Source organism: Somniosus microcephalus, chromosome 7 (assembly GCF_052327205.1).
Source record: "Somniosus microcephalus isolate GS21.2 chromosome 7, FLI_Smic_1.0, whole genome shotgun sequence".
Taxonomy (NCBI): domain Eukaryota; kingdom Metazoa; phylum Chordata; class Chondrichthyes; order Squaliformes; family Somniosidae; genus Somniosus; species Somniosus microcephalus.
This window is the reverse complement of record NC_140993.1, coordinates 179447880-179459725: the sequence shown is the minus strand read 5'-3', so window position 1 is coordinate 179459725 and position 11846 is coordinate 179447880. Positions and strand designations below refer to the sequence as shown.

Below are 11846 nucleotides of genomic sequence, written 5' to 3'. Positions count from 1 at the left end.
TGTTGTAATGTAGGAAATGTTGTAATGCCCTGTTCTGTTGCTCTGCTTTCATACTGCTATTTGAATGATGTTATGGGGAGATGTTTGCACTGCAGCTTGCTGATGACCACATAACAACATCCAAGACACCTACATTGGGTGACCTCAATTACAGAGGCCACAGAGACAACAGTGGCATTTTGAGTAATGCCACTGCTTCATTAGACCGATTTCGAGCATGCAGTCATCCACAGGTGCCACCTCTTCGCTTAGGTGACAACTTAATAGTAGGGTACTTGCACAACCTGCATGGAGATGTTCATGGAGCACAGGAGGCAAATCCGCAAATGTGCCAGAAACCCTCAGAGCAGTGAATGGTTTATTGCTACTTTCTGCCAACAGTATAATGGCCCAGAACTTGGTGTCGGGGGCTTGCCGCGCGTGCAAGCCCCCGATCTGCACTCACCCTGTGCGCTGAAATCTGAAGCCCGGGCCTGCTTGCATTTCCTGTCACAGGCCCGGTTCAGATGTCAGCGCGGTGCTTACCTGATCCAGCAGCGTAGTTAGTGCGATGTGCCGGCTGGGATCAGGTGAGCACTGTACAACCAATCAGGGGAGGGGAAGGTTCATTCATGAGTTTGAGAGTAAGAACTGTCAAACTCATGAAAACTACGGGGGCCCAAAACACTATTTAAACTTTAAATAAAAATTTAAAAAACATCCCAATCATTAAATTAAATATAAATAAGTTAAAAAAAATAACTTAAACAATAATTTTTTTTTTGAAAAAAATAAATTTTTAATAAAAAGGGTCTAAAACTAAACTTACCTTATTGTAGATTCTTTAAAATAATAAACCTGTGGGAAAAAAAATTCTAAACTGCAATAAAACACCACTTACCTGTCAAAATAAATACTTACGTGTGCTTTTTACAAGCGTAAAGACCGGAGGCCTTTACACATGCGCAAATCCCCCAAAACAGAGGAAATCCAAGACGCACGCGCTGCCCCTTCAACTCTTGGGTTAGAGGAGAGGAAATGCCAGTTTTCAGCGCATGCGCTGTGCATGCTGAAAACCGGTATTTCCTCTGGCTAGACGCGTGAGTACCCCTTCCGTACTCACGCGTTTGGGGAGGAATTACTGCCCCATTACTTTTATTAATGTCTACTTCATAAAATTATCAAACAGGAGAAAATATGGCCTTTGTCATTTTGGTGTAAAAGCCAACTTGTTTGACTTGTTCTCCAATTTTGGTTTAGTTTTAACAGCATTAACTTCAATAAAATAGCACAAAATGTTAAAAGCTGCTTCCAGTGAAAGGCAATGGGGGAGAAATTGGGCTGTGCAGCACCCGTTGTTTAGGTTCTACGTGGCCTTGTAATCCTCAAATGGGGTTCGAGATGCAAGCACACACTTCCAACGGGAGTTTGTGCTCATGACTCCGGTTCAGAACCCATGCATATGTGCACAGCAGCCCTACAATGAAAGCTATGCTGCCACAGGGACATTATATGGCACACAATCGGCTTCCTCAAGCAATGCTTCTGCTGCCCTCCTCTATCCTAGCCTCTAAAATATGCGCAGTGTCAGTCTTTGAGCTGGTGGCTACAAGTGTAAGATCAAATGACAGTGTCTCTTCATTTTCACTATCTTCTTCCTCTTCCTCCTCTGGCTGGGAATGTTCCAGTTCTTGAGTATCTGAAATGAAAAAGGGACAAGGGTTGAGTTGTGTTGAGGAGGGAGGAGAATGTAAGAAGTGCGTGCTTACACCATCTGCAGCTTGTGAGTCAGAAGAGATTGTGGGATGAAGGAGAAGTGGGATGAGAGAAGAAGAATTAGGTATGCAGCTACCCTCATCATCGATTCTCTCCAGCCCTGCCAGTGGCCACAGCCTCAGTGATGCCCCTTCCCATGATGGCCAGCACTGTCTCCTCCATGGGGGTTAATACCTGCAGGCGCGCTTGTCCTCCACCAGTTCTTTCCTGCTGCCTGTTGTTATGTGTCATCTTTTGCTGCAAGAAAGAGGGAAGTGTGTCAGTGAGTGACCTGCAATATGTTTGGGTGATGTAACTGTCATGATTGAATAGCTTCCAGTGTGTGTGAGCTGTGAGTTGTGGGTGCAAGGCTTACAGCAGTGCTAAGTGTATGAGGGTGAGGTAAAGCGTATCAATTTTAGGGTTGAGTACTGATTGATAGAGAAATAACAGCAGAAAATGCTGGAAAAACTCAGCAGGCCAGGCAACATCTGTGGAGAGAAATTAGAGTCAACATTTCGGGTCAAACCCTTTTATCAAGACTAAAGAGGCACAGGGAATGAAATAGATTAAGAGGCCAGGCTGGGAGAGAAAAAAAGAGAAGAGACATTAAGAGGTATTCAAAACAAGACGAGGTGGTGATAGGACTAGTGGAGACAAAAGACAGCTCTAGATTAGGTGTGAAATGCGCTGGCAGTATGGGAGACAGCTGCCATGTGGGAGAGAGAGGGAAAAAACACTCTTTGTTCCAGTCCTACTCGGGTCCCCTCCCTCACTTCTTTTTCCGATACATTGATGACTGTATCGGTGCTGTTTCCTGCTCTCGCCCTGAACTAGACAATTTCATTCACTTTGCCGCCAATTTCCACCCTTCCCTCACCTTCACATGGTCCATCTCTGACTCTTCCCTTCCCTTCCTCGACTTCTCTGTCTCCATCTCTGGGGATAGGTTATTGACCAACATTCACTACAAGCCCACTGACTCCCACAGCTACCTGGACTACACTTCCTCCCACCCCGTCTCCTGTAAGGACTCTATTCCATTCTTCCAGTTTCTCCATCTCCGCCGCATCTGCTCCGACGATGCCATCTTCCAGACCAGTGCTTCCGACATGTCTTCCTTTTCCCTCAACCAAGGATTCCCCTATACCGTAGTTGACACGGCCCTCGACCGTGTCCGTTCTATCTCCCGCACTTCTGCCCTCACCCCTGCCCCTCCCTCCCGGAACCACGATAGGGTTCCCCTTGTCCTCACCTTTCACCCCACCAGCCTCCACATTCAACGGATCATCCTCCGCCATTTCCGCCACCTCCAAAGTGATCCCACCACCAAACGCATCTTCCCCTCCCCTCCCCTTTCAGCATTCCGTAGGGACTGCTCCCTCCGAGACACCCTAGTCCACTCCTCTATCACCCCCAGCACCCCTTCCCCTTTGCCTGGCACCTTCCCGTGCAAGCGCAGGAAATGTAACACCTGCCCTTATACCTCCCCCCTTCCCACTGTCCAGGGCCCCAAACACCCCTTCCAGGTGAAACAGCGATTTACTTGTACTTCTTGCAATCTAGTATACTGTATTCGCTGCTCACGATGCGGTCTCCTCTACATTGGGGAGACCAAACGCAGATTGGGTGACCGCTTTGCAGAACACCTCCATTCAGTCCGTAAGGGTGACCCCGAGCTTCCGGTCGCCTGTCATTTTAATTCACTGCCCCATTCCCACTCGGACCTCACCGTCCTCGGCATCTTGCATTGTTCCACGGAAACTCAACGTAAACTCAAGGAACAGCACCTCATCTTCCGATTAGGCACTTTACAGCCTTCCGGACTCAATATCGAGTTCAACAATTTCAGATCATAACCTCAGCCCCTATTACATTTTTACTTATTTTTTATCCACACCTTTGTTTTGGCCTTCCCCCCCTCTTTCTTTTTTTCCCTCTCTCTCCCACATGGCAGCTGTCTCCCATACTGCCAGCGCATTTCACACCTAATCTAGAGCTGTCTTTTGTCTCCACTAGTCCTATCACCATCTCGTCTCGTTTTGAATACCTTTTAATGTCTCTTCTCTTTTGTTCTCTCCCAGCCTGGCCTCTTAATCTATTTCATTCCCTGTGCCTCTTTAGTCTTGATAAAGGGTTTTGACCCAAAATGTTGACTCTAATTTCTCTCCACGGATGTTGCCTGGCCTGCTGAGTTTTTCCAGCATTTTCTGTAGTTATTTCGGATTTCCAGCATCTGCAGTATTTTGCTATCGTACTGATTGATAGAGGTTGTTTGTAGGTGGGTGATGGGGGTGTAGAGAATTGAGTAGTGGATGAGACTAATGGTGCAGTTGGTAGGATATGCCATTTGAAGATGAACTCATTCATCATGACAACTCAGGCTCTAGAAGTTCACTTCGACCTGATTTGGGCTATCCTTATCTCACTAAAGCAGAATTTGAATGAAACCATAGGTAAACCATTCCCCTCTTCCATATTGCTGCTAAAATTCCAAACTCCTTAATAGGCCTTACTTAACATTGCCAATTAATGTAGCACTCAACCCCAAAATCTATCTATATAAATAAAACAAACATACTAGCCAAATCAGAATGCAAAATATATTGGATTTTCTCACATTAACAGTATCCATGTATCAAACTAATTTTGAAAGGTTTTGTTAATCTATCACTTTTATTACAACAGAGGTTCTTATCAACATATCCCCACAGTTTCTCTTGTTTACATAGGTTAGGACAGTCACTCCTATAATCTGTGATGTAATTCCAGACATGAAGAGTGCTGTAACACAGAGAATCGGGAGATCAGAGGCAAAGAGCAAAGGATCAGCACAGAAATACAGACTCTGTCTCATCATCCTCGGGTAAGTTGACAAATTAGAGAAATATACAGAAATAATAGGGCCATAATAATGAGTCTTGGATCAACTTGAGAGCTAAACCATATGGCATATGCCTGTCTGATTTTATATCACGACTAAAAATGGAGGGAAATGTTAATTTTTCCAAATGCAATTTTGCTGAAAAAAATTGTAATTAAGTGAAAAACTTAGTCAATTGAATACAAAACAAAATGACAAATCTGGTCATATTTCAAACAATTTGGTTTGTTACATTTTAACTTAAAATAAAAGTTGAGCTTTTGTTTAACTGTGTTTTCTGCCCATCAGGCACTTACAGTGGGAGGACCATGTTCCTGGTGATCCTTGTTGCATTTTGCTTCAGTGCTGTTACTGCAGCCCCTAGTGAGTATTTAAATATTTAGGTATTTTATTTATTGGAACTCTAGATCTTTTGACTGATTAGATTATTGTAACGTTTTCAACATCCTATGCGACTGACAATACAATGGCCAACACCCATTATGCTGAAGCACATGAGACACAAGCTCCCGATATTATTAGGCACAGAGCCCTGAGGCCTAGTTTGTACCCAGAGGCCTACTCTGTGTCCAACATGCCTACCATGTCAAAACATAACTGGCCAGTGTGTAACATGCTGGGAGCCTCCATATTAACAGTGCGCGAGGCTCATTAAAGCTGCAGAACTACCATAAATTACAACTGCTGACCTTAACACAAGTGGAGCGCCTGATCAATGTTCCAGTTGTTCAGCACCTGTTAACAATTGGCACTGAAGGAGAAGCCAGTTTAAACATTTTTTTGACTCTAACTTTGCATTCGGACTATCTAGCTCTTGCTGATGATTCCATTCAGCATTTGTCAGCTTCCTTAAAAATCACACACGCTCAGTGCTCACAACTTCTATTTTATCAGCAGTAACTGTGCTCCTGTGAACTTGGCTTTCTTGTTCCTTCTCAGCTCCAAATACTCCCAACCACCTCGCTGCTTTTGAATTAAGACTCAATGTAGAGCCTCTTATTCTCATTTTTTCCAGGACCTAAATACGATTCAACTCCTTGCCTATCTCATAATTTTTTTCCTCATACAATGTTCAGGCTTTTAAACCCCAACTTGACTTTACCTAGTTACTGCTCCGTAGGGCACAATTCTAATGTTACTTAAATAGGGTGCCAAAGAAAAAGAGGTATGCCTGAAACATCCGTGACTGGTTCTTCTGATCTACTGTCATAACTTTGGCGGAAGATCGTTGGAAGCCCCCAGAAATAAAGAGCCACTAATGCCGTTTCCACCGAAGTTCTGCCAGAAGAGTGGGACAACCTCTTGGAAATTCTCCCCTGTAGATAATTAAACTTTGAAAATCCTGACTCATGCAGACAGTATGAATAGGCCACCTGCTACTGAATTCCAATCTAATTTGCAAAGTTGCTCCTAAAAATAAAAATTATTGCTTGTCAAAGTCATTGATAGGGGATCGATTTTCAGAAACTAGGATCTTTCTCCCAAGCACCTTTTTTCAGTTGCACTATTTTTTTGTGTGCCTGCAGCATTTAAGCAGAATTTTCTGATGCGTAGCATAACCATCTTGTTCACTTGACTTTATACTTGGCAGCCTGATTGAGCAAACATTAGATTGCCCTCTATCACAGTTATGAAATCTGTGCACATTTAGGACCATTTCATAGAATAATGTTCCAGACGATCAAAGTATGTATAGTTTGAATCTGACAATCCCTGAAATCACAAAAACTCAATCAGCAACTTTTTTTCTGTCAAAATTATAAATATGTTCAAAAAATATAAACATGTATTGGTAGCATGCGTTGAGATAATTCATTTTATTATCCACTCTACTAACAACACATTAATGTTTCTTTTATATAAATTACTGATAATGCAAAATGTAGTTCAACAAGGGAAACATCAGCCCAGAATTTGCTGGGAAAATTACAGTGAATTTAATGCGCTCGCTGTTATTAGTGTGTAAATTGTCTAGCAATCGCCACAAATTGCTGGACGATTTAGGTCCACCATTCGCCTCAAAAAAACAGCAGCTCACTCTCAACCTCCCCATGAGTTTCAAGAAATTGTTGCATTTTCACAGTAAGTATGAATTAAACCCGCCGCAGAAAATTTGGGCTGGTACTTAACAGTGTAAGGACTCTTTTAATGACAAGATTTATATACCTGCAATACCACTCAACCTCTCCGGCCCAGAATGGGAACAATTAAAACCGTGGAGTCTCCTTCTGAGAGGTTTCTAAAATTTAAAATGTTATATTCCAGCAATTTGCGGTGCAAAGAATGTTTGAGCTGTAGGGTGAGGGGAAATAGTCTAACGGGGCATGCCACAAGATGCCCCACTCCAGCAAATTCAGGGCCATCATTGTCTGACAACCAGTATAATACCCTGTAATACTCCGATATCAGTAACATGTTAGAAAATCCTTTCAGAATTAACTCATTTTCTCTTTTCTTTAAATAATTATTTTTATTATCAAAACAAAAGAACATATTGATTCCTAATGTCCTTCATATGTTTTGATGAAGGCAATGCATAATTTGTATTGGTTATGAATTAAGATTTTTGCTTTGTAGGTTCTAGTTGGCGAACAGATGGTAACTATCCTCATGACATTACAAGTCACTCTGAACTGACAGATCTATATAATACGGCTGTGATAAGAGCTGAAAAAGTACAGAGACCTATGGTTGCAGGTTTAACTCATTCAGGGGTAAGGTAAGTTAATTACAGTAAGCTTCAGTTTTTGATTTGGTCAAGGTAAGCTAAAACTATGCCATATAAGGACCTCTCCAATGTCTTTTGGATATGCAAAATTAAGACTTACAACTGATGTGGTTGAATGCGCTAACTCATGTTGGGGCACAGTTCCATGGGCACAGGCCAACTTCAGTACATCACTGAATTAAAGAGTATCCTCCCTGATGTGAGCCTAGACAGTAAATGTGCAGACATTGCAGCCAGGCCCAACACCCTCAGCCAACTCAGTACAAATCAACTCTGTAAGGGAGTCCTAAATTCATATTTAAGTGTGTTTTTTTTCTTGTAAGGGAAGGGATGTTAGTGCTGTAAACTGGAACATTTGTCCACTTGGGCATCAGATGTCAGAGTCAATCACTCCCAAATCAGATATATCACAGCTCCTTCCACTTTTCCCCAACAATGTCCCTTAATTCCAGCATCCAAACAACAGCCACCTAATGCACCATTTGTTATTTTCTATTTCCTGGCTGCTCTGATTGAGATTGACAGTACAGTGCCTAGTTGTGTTGAATTGAGTCGTTCTGTGCTGTGGGACCTCACCCCTAACAACCTAGGTCGAATGTCCCTTATTGGTAGCAGTGAGAGAAGACTTTTAACTAATCAATCTGGATTGAAATTGAATTTCCAGAGATGAAAGTACAATGTGCTGTTGTGTACCTTTTGCTAAAATTGCTAAATAAAATATGTAAGTTCCATTTGAAAAATAGATGTAACATTTCAGGTGCCATACAACTTAACTCAATGCTAAAAGAAGATGAGCCAATTCTAGCTTCTCTGATGTACATATGTTGTCTGGATCAATATCCTTCTGTCTCCCAAATAACACTTTTGATTTTTGCATACATTTGCTGCTGAGATAACATTTATTGCAATGATTGTATCCATTGCTACTTTGCGCTGTTCTGTGTGTAGTTGATAGCAACAGGCTGATATAAAATGGCAGCTCTAAGGTAAGGATTTTCTGAATTGCTGTGCCGATACTTGTGCCCCAGTTGTAAAGTATTCTGATCAATTTATCTTCTACCCAACATTTTTCTATGTTAAAGGCACTATATAAATGGAACAATAATTATTGTTATAGCTTATGCCCTGGAAATTACTTCATCAAGCTATTGATGAGTTTTATTTTATCTTCTCTACTACAAATCCTCTTCTTAAACCCCTCTCCCCGGCCTCCTCCATCCTCGCCTCCAACAACAAGAGTGAGGTGCTCATGGACTTCTTTCTCACTAAGATTGAAACTATCCATTCAGCTGCCTCTGCTGCTTTCCTTCCTTCCCCTAGCCCACCGGGCCAAACTTCCACTAAGGTTCCTCCCTGCACTAACCCTGAACTCACATCTTTCTCTAGTTTCTCTCCTATCTCCCCTCATGCCCTCTCTGTCTCATGTCCATAAGACCCACCTCCTGCTCCCTCGACCCTATTTCCACCAAACTGCTGACCACCCAACTTCCCTTCCTGGCCCCCATGTTAGCTGATATTGTTAACGGTTCCCTCTCCTCAGGAACTGTCCCCCTCCATTTCAAATCTGCAATCATCAAACATCTCCTCAAAAATCCCACTCTTGACTCCTCTGTCCTTACAAATTACCACCCCAGCTCCAACCTCCCTTTCCTCTCCAAAGTCCTTGAACATGCTGTCGCCTCCTAAATCCATGCCCATCTTTCCCGCAACTCCATGTTTGAATCCCTCCAATCAAAAAGAAAAAGATAGAAAGACTTGCATTTATATAGTGCCTTTCACAACCTCAGGGCATCCCAAAGTGCTTTACAGCCAATGAAGTACTTTTTGAAGTGTAGTCACTGGTGTAAAGTAGATTTCCGCCCTGCCACAGTACTGAATGGCCTCGCCCCCTCCCTACCTCTGTAACCTCCTCCAGCCCTACAACCTTGTGCGATCTCTGTGTTCCTCCAATTCTGGCTTCTTGTGCATCCCTGATTTCATCGTCCCATTATTGACAGTTGTGCCTTCAGCTACCTATGCCCTAAGCTCTGGAATTCCCTCCCTAAATCTCTCCATCTCTCTACTTCTCGCTCCTCCTTGAAGACACTCCTTAAAACCTACCTCTTTGACCAAGCTTTTGGTCATCTGTCCTAATATCTTCTTATGTAGCTCGGTGTCAAATTTTGTTTGATAATACTCTTGTGAAGTGCCTTAGGATGTTTTATTACGTTAAAGGCGCTTTATAAATACAAGTTATTGTTGTTGTTGTGTGTGACAGTGGAATTGTTCTTACTTGTGAGCCTAGGTTGGGGGTGGGCAGAAATATTGGTGTGATGTTTCTGCATGACTTCCACTCAAATAACAGCCAAATTTGGGTGGAATGAAATTGCGTAAAAGATAGCGGAATTTTAAGCATTAGTGTGTTGCGCCCATAATCTCTTTATACTCGCGTTTCCACAATCTTTTACGTTGGTTGAAAAGTCCATTCACCCAAAGCAGTTCTCGCTCACAAAACAAACCACAACCCCCCAGGGTGAAATGCCAAGTTTCTGTCAATTGCACCCCCATCAGGGGTGTTCATCACATTGCACCCAGAATCCTGGGTGGACAGGCATCCATGGTCACATTGATTCATCATTAATGACCTGCCGCTGCAACTGAAGCCTGACTCAGGTCTGTTTCTCATACTGATACTACTATTACTTTAAATTACTTTAACTTCAGTTTAAATTAGTTCAAATGCAGTTAATTGATCTGCCTTTGGTACATAAGACCTATGACCAGCAATCAATTGAAACCACTGATTGGCTGACCACTGAAACTACACTATTATCTGATTTTTTGAGCTCAAATGAATTGAACAGCCTACTAGTGTATATATTTTATTTGTCAGTAATTTTATTCCTGAGGCAATATATCTTTGTTCATATGTCTGTCTAGACTAACCTCTCTGCAGCCAAGATAATGGGCAACTGTTCCGTTCCTTGAGTCCCACAAACACCCCTTTAACCAGCTGCTAGGAGGCATAAGTTACTGCCCAGACTGAACTGCACCATAACATTATCACTACTGCTCCAGCCCAGGACATGCTGCAACCTCTATTTAATATTTCCTTCGTTAATGCAACTCAGATTGAGAATTGAGCAGAGGAGGAGTTCAAACCTGTATTCCCCAATCTGTAGTACTGAGTGTTTAGCATTCAAACACTCAGGACACTGAGCTGCCCCAAGTAACCACACTCTGTAAAGTCAGGTGTCAGCCTTGATGTTGGAACTAATAAATCTGCTGTTTAAAAGCTAATTTTCAATTTTTGCAGATATCTATAGTTATATAATAATTGTCGTTACTTGTATTTCTGATTATTGCGTATCTGTGCAATTGTAAATCCAATTTCACAATAGACTGGTTGGAAAGGTGAAACTTTATGTAGTCTTTCCAATGTTAGGATATTAACGGTGGTTAACACTGGCTGGTACAATAGTTTTCAGAAAAAGCAATAAAAAAACAGCAGAAAAGCACAAGTGAGATTTTGTTTACTTTACTTAAGAAGCCCCGAATCATTTACAGACAAAAGCTCTCTGTGTTTCAGAGTCACCACAGATGATGGACAGCAGTGGCTGATTCACAAAGGAAGTGGATATGGTCTCTCGTCTCAGACTGTCGTCGTTGATGCCGCTCACATGTCAGATCGGTGGAGAGTATGTATCAACTATTTATGAAAACCCTTAACCAAATTAACTTCAGGAATATGATGGTAACATTAGCCTTTTTTATTGTGCAGGTGGTGGAAGAAAGGCCAGTAGCGGGGAGTACAGTGGGAGACTTTGTTCGAGTTGGTGGTGAAAATTATCGGCTACTTACCGACAATTGCCACCATGCTGCAAACAACATGATGAATCGTGATTGACTGATTCTGCTTTCCTAGTGTGATGCTTTGCTCTTTAAGCTGTGCTTTCGTGATCTGAGTTAAAAAATGTTTGTTGGGTAGTCGGCCAAATCAAACTAATTTCTAGATTCTTAGTTGATCTAAAAACACAGACTAGAAATATACTTTTTAATCTGCTCACTCCTTAGTTTATGTTATAGTTTCCCTCACACACAAACCTCATGGGATCCTCTAACAAAAATTCTCAGAATTGTTCAGGATACAACTCTCTATAAAGGAGTGCTGAATACATGACACAGTCTGATCAGATTGCTCAAGTATATGTTTAGAGAAATTTCACTTTTTGAATGGCAAAAATTATAGAAACTGACTTAACTTGTTTCAATAACGCAACGCATTAAAATGTTATGATTATTACGAACTACAAAGTGTACATTTTTGCTGCATATTTTACAAGGGGATTCATTTTGGAACCTGAAATTGAAGACCCTTTCATCACTATTGACCATTTGTAATGCCTTGAAGAGTCTTTGAAAATATAATGGCCCAGGTTTTACGGTGCTTCCGACAGCGAAAACCCGGAACTTGCAATCTGTCAAGTTTCGCTTGGACAGATCCACCGCATTCACTGTAAA

General features: G+C 42.0%; 1 protein-coding gene across 1 annotated transcript; it reads left to right on the top strand.

Annotated features, from left to right (window-relative positions):
- Positions 1 to 4492: 4492 nt before the first annotated feature.
- Positions 4493 to 11628, top strand: LOC147115035 (uncharacterized). Its single transcript, XM_085993282.1, has 5 exons — positions 4493 to 4600; positions 4907 to 4981; positions 7196 to 7337; positions 10915 to 11023; positions 11107 to 11628. Exons 2-5 carry the CDS (start codon positions 4927 to 4929, stop codon positions 11230 to 11232), a joined length of 432 nt encoding a protein of 143 aa, XP_085849408.1. The 5' UTR covers positions 4493 to 4600; positions 4907 to 4926; the 3' UTR covers positions 11233 to 11628.
- Positions 11629 to 11846: the final 218 nt, after the last annotated feature.